Raw genomic sequence first — 14123 nt, forward strand, 5'->3', positions numbered from 1 at the left:
GGACTTTTTTTGAATTTTGATTTTGATTTTTGTATTGACTCATTTTATTTCATCTTTGAATGGAAAGAGCAGGTTCATCGAGGAATAATGGGAGATAAGAAGATAGTACATGAGAGACGGAAATAATGTTGGTTGATACCAATGACACCGTCTCGATTATAACAGAGTAACGGAGTAACCTAATTAATAATGCGAAAGAAAAAGTAGACTCGCTTGCCATGCATAACGTTAATATTTCCACGAATGCGAAATCTGGTAGAACTTTGCACTATATGTGGAATGGGAAAAATTCGTTTTATGCTTCTGAGAACTAATATTGACCGAAACACAACACCAGATGGGATACAAGCAAACCCTAGAAATGGTAAAGCAATGCAGTTACACCTTAATAATTTCACTGCTAATCCGAGTCCAGAATCTTCGCAAAATGAAAATATACTACAGTTTATGCGACAAATGAGCTTGTCTTTGACAAGCAAACCAACATATATTTGTAAAATCTTCGATACGAAGGCATTTTGGTTAAACAATAAACCAAGAAAAAATAATAATTTTGTATATGTGGTTTTAGTCAGTAATGTTCCTTGTGAAATACGAATCTTGTTGTGGTTTTAGAGCTCATTTTTGTGCACAGCCTTTGCATCTCTTTCGCTAAAACTGAAGGCCCGCAATAGAACACACCTGTGTATTTTAATACAAATCATCAACAAATAAGCCAGCCAACAACGGTGCGATTTAAATCATAATCATAAAGATAGATGTATTATACACACTAGCATTTAAAACTTGTTTGGTAACCGGAAGCTAGTAGAGTAGTTTTTAGAAGCCAAAAGCAGGACTTTTTTCACTTCGTGCAAAACATGTTTTATTTCCTACAAATTATTTTGAAATTTCATTTCGAAACTAACCTTCACATAAAATATACTTTTTAGGGTAACGTATGCATCCATGCATGGATTAAGACCTATTTAGCTAACTAATCAATTACATTGGATATTGAGATTTATTAATTAATTGTATCGGGTTTTGGGATTTATATTGGAATAAGCTAAAAAAGAATATCTTAATGACTAACTAGATTTCATAACTACTCTAATTAAAGTCTGCGGGTATCCAACTCAAAACCAAGTGGCAATGAGTGGAGTGACCTTTCCATATTATATTTTAAAGTTATTAAAGGAATATAAACATTGTGCGACTATTATCCTTCACACGCCCCCTCACGTGTAGCCTCGTTGGGTCTAACACGTGGACCTACGTTGTGTGGTGACCGTTGAGCCTACTCACACACGGGTCTAGCTCTGATACCAAATGAAAGTCTGTGGGCATCCAACTCAAAACCAATTGGCAATGAGTGGAATGACACTTCCGTATTATATTTTAAAGTTATTAAAGGAATATAAACAGTGTGAGACTATTATCCTTCACAACGCTCGTACTGTCTAAGCATTTTGGATCCTCTGATACTAGTTTGGCGGTTTAGAGAAGAGTATGAAAGAAAACTGTACAACCACCATAGATTCGAGCTGAGACTACACCAGCAATTTTAACAATTTTAGAAATTCTAGGGTTTATTTTAATTTAAGAATGAAAATTACCAGAGATACGAGAAATCAAGAAAATTAGGGTTTAAATTTAAGATTGGAGTTTTTCCTTTTTTAATGGTGGCATTTCAAAGAGTTGATTGTTTCTTTTTTATCCATCTAATCATGATTTCCTTCTTTGGATTTTTGAAGAACACCACAGAAAAATAAGAGAAGTAGAGAGAATTAGACGTGGAAGGAGTGCGGTATTCAAAGAGAGAAGAAAGGGGAAGTAGAAACGGAGGAAGTTAAAACATAATCAAAAACAGCATAAACTATTCAATTACAAGGGTAATAATGGAAAACCAATTTACAATAAAATAAAAATATTCATGATAATAAATAGCGTAAAATTCTAGACAAAAGATTAACATCAAATGCTGCTTGACCTATGCCTATATGCATATGTTGACATTTGCCTACTTTTTAACTTATAGAAGTGATTTAGAAATTTTTTTTTCAGACTAACTTTTAACTTTTCGTTTTAAATAAGTCAGAAATGGATTTTCTATGTGGTACCAAAGGTCCCAAACACCCCCATAAGTCTTTTGGTTTTTTTTTGTTTTTTTTCTTTTACTTTTTTTGTTATACTAAAAGAATTTATTGATCACACTAATGCTAAAAATAGAGTTTGAGTATAAAATTTCAGAACAACTTCTAGTAACAAAAAATCAACCTTGTATGAAGCAAAATATCTCTGTTCCTGATCTTGGTGTCCAACCGGGCTATTCACACGAATAAATTTTTATATTTCTAAAAGTTAATTTAAAATTTCGTTTCCGAACTAACTTTTGACTTTTTGTCTTAATCAAGTCGAAAATAACTTTTATGCTGCTCTGCAACAACCACCCTCTCCACCACTACATGTTCTGGTATTAAAACATGTTGTACCTTCTCATTTTAATAGGTCTATTAATTGGTCCAAAGTGGTTCAAACAAATTTTCCTTATTCCTAAACCCTTTGTTTATTTTTAACCTCAAAATGTTTGGTGGTTAGGTAATTTATAAAGTGTATTGGTGCCTATTGCCTTAGTGATTTAAGCTAAGCTAAGCTGCTACTACTTAATAATACGTATAAAAGTTGGTGGCCAAAACCAATGAATCCTCAAACTTATCTGTGTTTCTGGAATTGTTTACCTAAAAACTACCTTTAAATGGAAAGCTAGAAATTTGAGTTAAAGACTTACCAATCCTTGCACCTTCATGTTTAGTGGACAAGTTTGACAAAACTTCAGACCAATTTGGTCTTGCAAAATGTGTATGCACCTGCAATAATCAGCTTCAAAATTGGTTAAAGTGAAAATAGACAGAAAAAAATACATTGGTGGACGGTGCATATTGATAGAGATAGCTTTAAGTGCTAAACTGAGTCACTGGAGTTGTTGAACCCCAACCCAATATTGTAAAAGAAAATGTCTTACCGGAGTGTGCGAGAGAACATCCATGCCAATTTTCTGACGATGCAGAGATTGAATTATGCTGATTAATGCTGATCTGGCATCCCCATCCTGATAAACACTTGTCAGGTAGTTGTGCATCTCGATCACGGCCTATCGGAATTACATGAAGAAAATTTTGGGTAAGAAAACACTTGATAGATGACAAACTTGGAATCAGAATTTATCGTCGCTTACCTTGTTTTGGTTTTTGTTGGATATTTCCTTCATAACATCTCTAAACCATCCAAACGAACTTTGTTCCCTGGTAACCCAGTACAAGTAAGCTTTTGACGAGCAAACTTTGGAAATGACAGATTCTTCATCCTCAACAAGGGCTGGTTTTTGTAGAGTATTATGAATGATGTCTTTGATGACACTGATGAAAGGTGTTGCTCCTATACCAAGTCCAATGAGAACGACGATATCGTATTTTACGTGATCTTGGGAAGAAGCGCCATAAGGACCGTCAATGTATACTTTTGGGTACTGCGGATTACCACTTACTATTGCCTGCACAATTAACAATGAATATTTTCAGTTTTTTTTATTCATACTTCCCCATTTCAGACAAACTGATACTCACACTTTTTAATTTGGCCTACTTTTACGTAATATTTCCTATAGCAAGAGAAGTTTCAACCTTTTCCTTTGTTACCTCTTGAAAACGGCTGTAGATCTGATAACTCCAATCTCCCAATGTTCTAATATGCACACTAAGATGATCATCTTCCGGTGCCGATGTTAACGATAACGGATGCCATTCAAATGGAGAAATGTCAGGGCACTTGAGGAATAAATACATTCCACTTCTGTATGTGAAGCCTGCTGGTTTGCTCATTTTTAAGGACAAAACTTTTCCAGGATAAGTAGTTGCCTTGACAATTTCGACACGGTCGAGTTCTGATCTTATAGCTCGAACAACCCGTTCCCCAGCATACAATAGAACCGGAATCGCAATATACATCCACGTCTACATCAAAAATTCAGTCCCAGCATCAAGAAAAGCTGAACTTACAAATGTCTTGAAATTCATGGATCCTAAAGTGAAATGCTTACCGTTTTTTCGCTAATGTCCTTGGTGAGGAAGAGAAACATGGAGTGGATGATGAGCAAGACATAGACAAGGATGAAGAGGTGATGTGAATACCAAAATGTGTTGTATCCTGTCACCTTCCGCAATGGCTGTGGCAATGTTGATGACTTACGCCGGGACACATGTGTCGCTAGGATGAAAGCTATGGCCATTAAAATGACCATTGCAAGACCAGTGGCAACTTCAGTCGTAGCTAATATCTCGTAGTAAGATGGTTGGTGGTTCCCGAAATGCACTGCAATGGTTCGGCGAAAAATTGATCGACTACAGCCAGCAATCCTCGGAAAATCACATGTTAAATGCGTTCCTCCATGTAGAATTACACCAATTACTATCCCCCCTGCAATTAGCTACACTAGTAAATGTAAGTACAATGTGTCATGCAGATGAGAATTATGTTGTGCGAGGCGCCAAGCCATTTGCCTCGCCTAGCGCTTAGGTGCCTTGAGCACCCAGAAGAAAAAAGAAAAGAATAATAATGATGGCTCGTTTATTTGTGCCTTGGGCGTTTTACTGGCTAGGTGCCCCCTTTCACAACATGAGATAATGAAGCAAAATCCTGAACTACCGGTCACAAATAAAAAATTACCTTATGAAAGTTGATGTTGTCATTAAATGGGATCATGTAATTCAACATTCGGTTTCTCCGAAGCAATGTAATCGTATTCCGGCAAACAGGTAACAAAATGAGTGCCATATTGAACTTCAAGGTTTCTGCAGCACCTTTCGAAGTGCATAAGCAATAACCCATAACTTGGAAAGCCTTTCTTTCTCTATATTGCATGAACTTCCAAACAAAAAGACCAAAACATATGAGTAACCATAGTATAACTATCCACGCCCGCCTCCAGTATGTTCGTATAGCGATTTCCATCGACGTCATTGGTTCTTCATAATGTTCATGTGATTCATGGACTGAATTTTCCGTCAATGTAATTGTCTCAGTTTGAGTTTTTACTGCAGATTTGCTTAGGCTTTCCTTGAATAGAGTTTCTAGTTGAGATAGCTGCAACAAATTAGTAACGTTCAGGGTTCAGGGTTCAGCCGTGCCGTATCAAAAGAAGAAAAAAAATAGAGTATGTATGGTCTTAAGAGATTAGAATGTCTACCTGAATGTATCCATGGTGTTCAGAATCAAGGTCTTCCATGAGTAAGGCAGCATGTTCTTCTGCTGCTTCTTGTGTTATGAAAAGCTTATTTGTAGCTGCACTCAGTAAAATAACCTGGAAATATCTAATTTTACCATTACACCACTAGAAAAAAGAATGTACATTTCATTAATTTTAAATGAATTTTTCCTTTAATAAATTAGTAAATTACTCCTTAATATTATCTTCGTCCCCGATTAGATGACTTATACCGTAAATAAGTGGAGTAATATATTAGTATTATTATAAGAAATATGTAAAATTTGATAGTCATATTTATATTCATTAGGTAGGTGTTTTAAAATGCTTTCTAATGATACAAAATTTACGAAAATCCGTTGTATAGTTTGAGAGATAAAAATCATTTCTAAATTTACTATTAAATTTTAACTATGTCATGTAATTAGGGACAGAGGGAGTAGTTATTTTTACCTGCTTTATTTCCTCTTGAGTAATCTTTCCATCCAAATTTCTGTCGCACCTGAAGAAGAATATGAATAAAAAACACAAAAGAATTAAAAATGAAAAACTTCCAAAAAAATTAAAAAATAAAATTGAAGTCACTTACAAATCAAAGAAAACACGAACTCGAGAATCGAATTTGGGGTCAGTGATTCGACACCAATGGTCATGGAGTTCAGCTTTTGATATTCCTAGTGCTAAATCTTCTCTCCCTCTTAATGCATTTAAAAGCTCTTCTGCAAAATCCGGTGTATCTTTCATCCCTGTATTAAAACAAAATCAGCTGATTGTTTGCGCGGCTTAAAAATATAATAATCATACGAACTTAAATAATAAAAAAATTAAAGAAAAAGAAAAAGAAAGAAATATATTATAGAAAATAAATTGCACAAAATGCAGGCAAAGCAAAGCAGCAGTCATGCAAAAAAGGCTTCTAAGCTAGAAATGCCAAAGCAAGGCTAGTATGCGTTTCTTGGTTGATGATTGTTGCCTACACTTGCTTACTTACCAATGCAGTATGCAAAATCGGAGCGGCTAATTAGACCAGTCCGCAGCGAAGCCAACTGATCAAACCGTTGTTCCACATCTTTCCATTTATCTCCTCCTACACAATTTAACGAGTCGAAAAACCTCAGCTGTTTCGTTCCTACCCCATCATCATTTTCTTGTTGCAAGTAATGGTTTTTCTGGTTGTTTCCTGGTGAAGCAGGAACAGACCAGTCTTGGGTTGTAGTTGAAGACGAAGATGTTGAAGAAGACGAAGACGAGGAATTAGACAAAGAATATTGCTGATGGTGATCATGGGTTTCTTGAAATTGAAATTCCATGGGGTTTTTTTCTCTTTGGAAACTCAGTTTCAGACTACTACAGATAATATACTCAAATATGAAGTGGATTTTGAAAGTAGAAAAGAAGAAGAAAATGTCTTACTACTAAGAACATTGAGAATTAATGCAATAATATTAGATGGGTGGTGTGATTAGGTACTTGAGAGAGAGGAGTGGGGAGAAAAGAGATTAAAAGAAGAAGAAAAAAGTTTAAAGAAGAAATGGATGTACGTGGTGAGAGCTGAGAGATGGATGAATTGGAAAGAGTAGTAGGAGAGAATAGGTGAATAAAAAAGACAGAGCAGGTGAAGTATAGTAGAGCCAATAGAAGAAGATTCCACGAAAAGCAAATGAGTTTTTCTTTTTCTTTGTGAAGTTCATCTGTTTTGGGGGAGTAGAGAGATAAGTGGAGGTAAGGGGTCTAACATACCAAATCTTTTTTCCAAATACGGTTTCTTGCAAACTGAGGTGACACAAAAGTTTGGTTTTGACTCGTCATTTCACCGCATGCCTAAAGCGAGTTATAATCTCATAGGTGTTACCATCCTTTCACAAAAAATCCATCAAAACAAAAGTAACACAAAAACTCCAAAATAAAATTTGATGAAACCGATATTTAAATTTGTGATTTTTGTATCAATTTTTAAAAATTTGGGGTTTTTGTATCAATTTTGTTTACAATGGAGTTTTAATGGATCCCAACATTTGAGTGGGGTTTTTCTACCACAAATTTGATCATCTTGGGTTTTTATGACTAGTTTTGAAAAAGAAATGAAAATTATAAGAAATCAACCGGGGTCAATAAAATTTTGGCATGGTCGAATTTCTACGTGCATCCGTTGGACAAAAGGATGCATATGTGAATCCACTAAACAATAATTGCATATTGTCTACTGTCTTGTATGTGTTTAAAAATATTAAAAAATATACAGTATATAAGAATTATTTTTTTTATAGAAAAAATTTAGGCCTCGAAAGGCACTAAGATCACCTGCAGAACAAAAGTGTTGTCATTGGCATGGAAAATATCCTGTCATCATTGTTTTTACAATACGAAGCTAAATTAAAGGCATCCAAATTTTCTGAATGATGGATGATATTAAGATTCAAAAGAACAAAAGAGACATGGCTATTCCTTTGTCTAAACTGTTTTCATGACTGTTGATTCTTTCATGGTAGCTGAGTTGAAATCTTCCCTTTACGACTTCATGGTAGAGAGTCTTGAAACGAGCTAAAACCTCCATTAATTCAGCGTAAATTTGCACATTTATTTGTTGTCATTCTTTTGCCCACTGGAAAGCTAAGTATGTTCCCCCTGTTGTTCCCCAAGGTCCTGCATATCCTGGATATCCTCTGGTTCCAATGATTCTTTCTCCAAAATTTGTCATAATCAGTGCAGTATAGTAGAGTTGGTTCTCAAGATCTTTTAGGGTACATATTTTTAATATGTTCCCAAAGTATGAGGAGATATTCTTATTATAAGGAATATTATCCCGAGTCAAGGCTGAATCAGCTTCCTCAGGTAGAAGAGTAAAATCATTTATGATATGAGTCTGCAGAGTATGCAGTCTGTGATGATTGCATAAGTATTGCTTAATGCGCATGGCTGTAACTTTCGCATTTGGCTGAATCTGTCTAAAAATCAAATCACATCTAGCTTTCCAGATATGCCAACAACTGGTTGCAAGAATGGTTTTTTCATTACTTGGTATTCCAGGTAGAAACCAAGAATTTAGCCATCCAATAAAGATAGTGTTGTGATTAAACTGAGTGTGATTAGTGCCAATGATTTCCTGCCAAACTTGAGTAGCAGCAAGGCAGTTCAAGAACATGTGTATAATGGTCTCCTCTTCACCACTATTGCAGACAATGCATCTGGAATTGATATAGTGTAGGATGCTAGCTGTCTTTGCATTAGTGGGAAGGATTCCATGAGCACACTTCCAGATGAAGATTTTGATAACTGGTGCCACCTCCATTCTCCATATAGCTTCCCAGTTACCTGTAGTGTTGTCATTTATGTATAAGTGCTTAATATTTTCTTTGTATAGAGCTTTAACAGATAAATCTCCTTTCTCAGTAATCTTCCAAATGATTCTGTCTTCCTCAGCTGTGTTGGTATGCAGATTCATTATCATTGCAGCTTCAGTATTGTTGAAGATAGTAAGAAGTAGCTCTGCATTCCACGAACGATCTGGGTGTAGGAGGGAAGCAACTTTTTCTATTTGTAGAGGAAAATTATCTAGTTTTTGCAATCTTGAGTGATTGTCTGGAATCCAAATATCTTCCTAAATATTGATTTTGTTTCCATTTCCAATTCTCCAAGAGCAATGTTGTTGTATATTACCTATTCCTTCAAGAATCCCTTTCCATATCCAGGAGTGAACATCTTTAGGTTTAATATCCATATTCAAAACATTCCTGCTTATTAAGTATTTTGCATCCATGAGTTTATACCATAGTGTTTCTTATCCTGATCAAGCCTCCATCCTATTTTTGTTATCATAGAGTTGTTGAAGAGTTCCAGATTCATGAAACCTAAGCCTCCCAAATCGTTTGGTTTACATACTGAGGTCCAAGCTTTAGGATAAATCCCAGTAGGATGCTCTAAGTTTTCGCCCCAAAAGAAGTCTCTTTGAAGCTTATCCAGATCTTTGCAAGTTTTCTTTGGAACTTTGAAACAATTCATTTGATAGATACATGTTGAGGAGGTGACAGATTTGATGAAAACTTCTCTTCCAGCCGGATTGAGAGGGATATTCTTCCATCCTGAGAGTCTTAGCTTCATCTTTTCCGCTCCTGGTTTGAATGAGGTGATTTTGCTTCTGTGAGTGAAGAGGGGTGATCCAAGATATTTATCATCCAGCTGAAGCACCTGAACTCCCGTGGAGCTGCTGATTTGGAGTATGAGAGTGGGTTATGTGTTTTTGCTGAAGAAAACACCAGATTGAAGTTTATAAGCTGTCCAGAGATACTTCCAAAATTCTTCAGAGTCTTCATTAAATTCTGTGATTGAATCAAGTTAGCCTTACAGAAGATCATGTAGTCATCTGCAAATAGTAAGTGACTGATAGAAGGTGTTGCTTTGCATATTTTGATTCCTGTAATGATTCCTTTTTCTTCAGCATGCAAGAGAGTTCTTGAGAGAGATTCCATGCAGAATAAAAACAAATATGGAGATAAAGGATCCCCTTGACTTAGACCTCTGGAGGGTTTGAAGAATTTATCAGGAGAGTCATTTATAAGGACAGCAGAAGTAGTAGTTGATATGCATTGCATAATTTTGTTGCACCAATGAGTATCAAACCCCATTTTCTTCATGATGTCAATGAGGTAATTCCGATCCACTCTATCAAAAGCCTTTGCCATGTCAATTTTGATACCCATAACACCATTGTTTCCTTTTTTCCCTCTTTATGATCTCATATTGTGTATGATTTCATGGGCTATGGCTATGTTTTCAGATATTTGTCTACCAGGGATGAAAGCAAATTGGTATGGGGATATGATTTTTGGTAGAAGGGGTTTCATTCTCTGAGCTAGAAGTTTGGATATTATTTTTTATGTGGTATTGCATAAGCTTATAGGTCTAAAATGACTTGGGGATGTGGGATTTTCAATTTTTGGGATGAGGGATATGAATGTAGAGTTCATTTTCTTGAGCAGATGACCAGAGGAGAAGAAGTTTTGGACCATTTTGATAATGTCAGAGCCTATGATGTCCCAATTTTCTTTGAAGAAGTTTGGTGGAAAACCATCTGGTCCTGGAGCTTTATCACTAGCCATACTGAAAAGTATGGCTTTGATTTCTTCAGTTTCTGGTTTTCTGTTTAGGAGGAGGTTATCAATGGCCGAGATATTGTATGGTATAAGGTTGATGATTTCAGTTGATGGGTTGGTGGGTTCAGCAGTTTCCATTTGAGAAAACTGTTTTGTGAAGCAGTTTTTGACTTCTGCATAGTATGTGATCCACTGGCCTTCCTCTGTTTGAACAGTCTCAATCTTATTTCTTCTTGTTATACTCTTAGTTGCTCTATGGAAGTAGCTTGTATTTTGATCTCCCAGTTTGATAATTAGCTGATCTCTACTCTTGGTTTTCCAAAAGCTTTCCTCAATATCAAACCAGTTCTTGAGTTGTTTCCTTGCATTAGCTAGAGCTTGTCCTCTATCATCTTTGAAGTAGTTTATATGCATCCAGCTCAGGTATTGCTTACTTTCCTCAATGTTTGTTTTGATGTTACCATAGAACTCCTTGTTCCAAACTCTTATATGCAGCTTTATGTCTTTTCACTTTCTAGAAATGATGAAAGCACTAGAGCCATTGATAGTCTTATTCCAACATTCTGCTATAATTTTCCTGCAATCCTCATGATCCAGCCAAGGACCAAATAACTTGAAGGGAATTTTACCATTTTTCTAGTTTGGATTGGAATTTAATAAGATAGGATGGTGATCAGAGCCAATGGCAAGCATGTTAGTGATAGTGGTATTTGGGTAGATGGTTAGCCACTCATCAGTTGCTAAACCTCTATCCAATCTTTGCTCAGTCAAAGCATGACATTTTCTCTTATTGGACCAAGTGAAAGGGCATCCAGTAAAGCCAATATCAATTAAATCAAGCTCAAGAATCTTCTCTTTGAAGATATTAGCTTCATTTATGTCCATAGGATGAGTACTGAACTTTTCAGAATCATGCAATATAAAGTTCAAATCTTCTAAAATCAACCAAGGAAGATTGTAGGAGGTAGTAGTATTAGAGAGATGTTCCAGGATAAAAGCTTAGAAGGAGTTTCATAAGGATTCCCATAATACCTTGTGAAGAGCCAAGGGGGGTTGTTGCCATTTATGATAATAGCATTGATATGATTTATGGAATAATCCTTGATTTCCAAGTTTATGCAGTTTTTCCATATCAAGGATAATCCACCAGCAGTGCCACTAGCCCCTCCAGGGTTCACAGACCAAAAATTGGTGACACCTAGATCATGCATGGATTTTTCAAATTATCCAGAATTTTGTTTGGTTTCAGAAATAAAGACAATATGAGGATTTAATTTGTTAAGCATGTCATTAAGGTACTTCTTAGCATCTCTAGTTCCTAATCCTTGCCAGTTCCAAGCTAAAGAAGTGAAGAATTGCCAGAAATAAGAGACATTAGGGTACTTAGAGATAAGTCTTATAGTTAAATGGTCATAGAAAGCTTGAATCATATGAGTGCTAATGCAGATGGTATGAATAGTTCTTAAGACAGTAAAATTTAGACTGTAGAATAAAGGATGGAAAAGGTTACCATGGTGCCTGATGATGAGCTTTACACACTGCCATTATCCATGTTGGGATGAGGTTCTCCACCCTTCTCCTGAGAATGTTCAGAGAAATCCTTGAATTTACTTTGGTTTTTCAAGTTCATATTGTTGGTTAAGAGGAATTCTTCAGTATAGAGGGATTGCTTCCTCTTGTACTCTGAGTGAGGGTTAGAGGGATTGGACTGAGAATTTGTGTCAAGGTTTTCAAATAGATGGTCTTTTTTCTTTTCTTTCCAAGCCTCCTTTTTCTTCTTGGTAGCCTCAGCTTCCATATTTGCTTTGATCTGAGCTAAATTTGGCATGGTATTGAAGGGAAAGGACTTTTGAGAGTTGTCATGAGTAGCTGGAAAGATTTGTTCAACAGCAGAAATCTCAGCTGCAATGGTTTCTTCATCATCAATTCTGGTTTCAGAGGTCTTATTTGATTGAGTTCTTGCAGCAGCTTTCCATTTTGGCAGTTTTTTCTTATAAGAGCCAATGATCTTTTTGGCTAGATCCAGTCTTTTGTTTCTAATTTGACAAGCTAACACATCAGGGTGAGGGGAGTTTGGGCAATCAGTTTGAGAATTTTGAGATCCAAAGATGATATGATTATTTGAGGTTGATGCAATGTTTGCAATTGTCTTCTCAAGTTCATTTCTTTTTGCATCTTTGAGATTTGCTTCAAACTCAGCAGATGTATCTGCATCAGAGTATTGTCTATGAATAATATCTTTGCCAGCTTACACAATCTTCTGTTGAGGGGTTATTGGAGGTAGAGCTGGTTGGGAGTTGGTAGGTGATAATAGTTATGATTGTTTTGATTTGGGGGTGTAGTACAAGGGGGGCTTGGGTGGTCAAGAATTCTGCAAACTTTGTAGAATTTGATACCATTGAGAGCATAGGAACACTCTAGCCAGTGAGAAAGAATTGGTGTTTCAAAAGCTTATATTCCAAACTTGAGAGATCTGGTTACATTGATTGTAACTTTTACTTCCATATTCTTTTCAAACCTATCCCTCCCATAAGGCTTCTTTGAAGTTTGGTAGACACCAATAGGTTTGACAAGGTTCTTTATGTCAGGAATGATGTGGGTGGGAATTATTTTGACTAGAAGCCAGATCATAACCTTTGAAAAGAGTTTTTCATCAATTAGTTCAGGACCTTTTTCAGGTACTCCTACCAGAACCATGAGCTTATCAAACACTCCTCTTGTTCCTCCATTCCTTAGAGTTGCATAATCTTCTTCATGAGTAGTTCTGAGAATGTAGAAATTTCTTCTTCTGTTCCAAACTTCAACTTCAATTCTGTTGATCATTTCCCAGTAGGCATTAATGAAATTGCTCACTTTTGAAGTTTGGAAACATATATTGTTGCACATGTTTTCCTATGAAACATCCTTTCCAATCTTGAGGTTTTTCTTATCTGATACTTTCAAAGTTTATGAACACTTATGGGAATAGGTCTTCAGGAATATTAAGAGCAGTGTTCATTTATTTGACAAAGTTTTCAATGGAGTGTGGTTTTGAGTTTGAGGATGAAGCCATAAGTTTGTAGAATTGAAGCAAACTAGTAATGGCTATAGTAAGATAAAAGTCATTTTTAGTTGGATAAGTAGCAGTGTTTGAGATGATTGTGATGTTGATATGGCTCACATTAATTTGAATAGTTGTCACGGGTTCCTTTGGTTCAGCATTATGCGTTGAATCGAATATTGTCATGTAGCGGTTCGTTCTGACGCTACATGTGAGCATATTGAATTCCTTTGTCAACATACTGTTCAAATGGTTGTCTTTTATGGCTAATGGCAGAGCGGATAGTGACCTGGTTTCAAAAAGACAAGTACGAACTCTAAAGATAATAGTACTATATAGAGGTTTTTGGTATAAAAGCATTACCTTGTCCCAACATATGATGATCGTTGAGATATCAATAGAAGACCAAGAGAGGATTACTTTCCCTTTATAGTTTGTGTTATTAGCTTGTTGATAAGTTCTTTTATTGGGCTTAGCTAGCACAACTAAAGGGGTTATGTCCCAAAGAAATTTATGAGAGGCAACTGTAACCTGGTTTTTCTTTATCCGAATATGGATGTGGTTTGTGGATCGTCTTTTTTTGCTTTGCAGGTCTCTCTCCAGCCAGTAGAAGTGCATATTTTCCAACTACTGAGGAGTACCAGTAATGTGTCTATTAGTTCAATTCCACCTGTCACAACTAGCAGCATAAAAGTGGTTAGGTTAAGTAAGCATGCAAAAAACAGTTTGCTGCAATATAAGTTATTATAAC

General features: G+C 36.0%; 1 protein-coding gene across 1 annotated transcript; it reads right to left on the bottom strand.

The window, feature by feature from the left end:
• Positions 1–462: 462 nt before the first annotated feature.
• LOC113277265 (respiratory burst oxidase homolog protein A-like) lies at positions 463–6762 on the bottom strand. Its single transcript, XM_026526402.1, has 11 exons — positions 6234–6762; positions 5832–5988; positions 5696–5744; positions 5225–5338; positions 4705–5121; positions 4079–4465; positions 3678–3992; positions 3218–3532; positions 3005–3133; positions 2771–2849; positions 463–681 (listed from the first exon to the last, which is right to left on the bottom strand). The coding sequence occupies exons 1-11, from the start codon at positions 6550–6552 to the stop codon at positions 572–574; spliced, it is 2391 nt and encodes a 796-aa protein (XP_026382187.1). The 5' UTR covers positions 6553–6762; the 3' UTR covers positions 463–571.
• Positions 6763–14123: the final 7361 nt, after the last annotated feature.

Source organism: Papaver somniferum, chromosome 5, assembly GCF_003573695.1.
Source record: "Papaver somniferum cultivar HN1 chromosome 5, ASM357369v1, whole genome shotgun sequence".
In the NCBI taxonomy this organism is placed as follows: domain Eukaryota; kingdom Viridiplantae; phylum Streptophyta; class Magnoliopsida; order Ranunculales; family Papaveraceae; genus Papaver; species Papaver somniferum.

What these genes read in the sequence shown, in the direction of transcription:
- LOC113277265 (XM_026526402.1), bottom strand. Translation starts at nt 6,552, where the DNA reads ATGGAATTTCAATTTCAAGAAACCCATGATCACCATCAGCAATATTCT. An exon ending in ACAACATCAACTTTCATAAG is followed by an intron (nt 4,466 to 4,704) that starts GTAATTTTTTAT and finishes TTACTAGTGTAG; the next exon opens with CTAATTGCAGGGGGGATAGT. An exon ending in ATGTTCTCTCGCACACTCCG is followed by an intron (nt 2,850 to 3,004) that starts GTAAGACATTTT and finishes TGATTATTGCAG; the next exon opens with GTGCATACACATTTTGCAAG.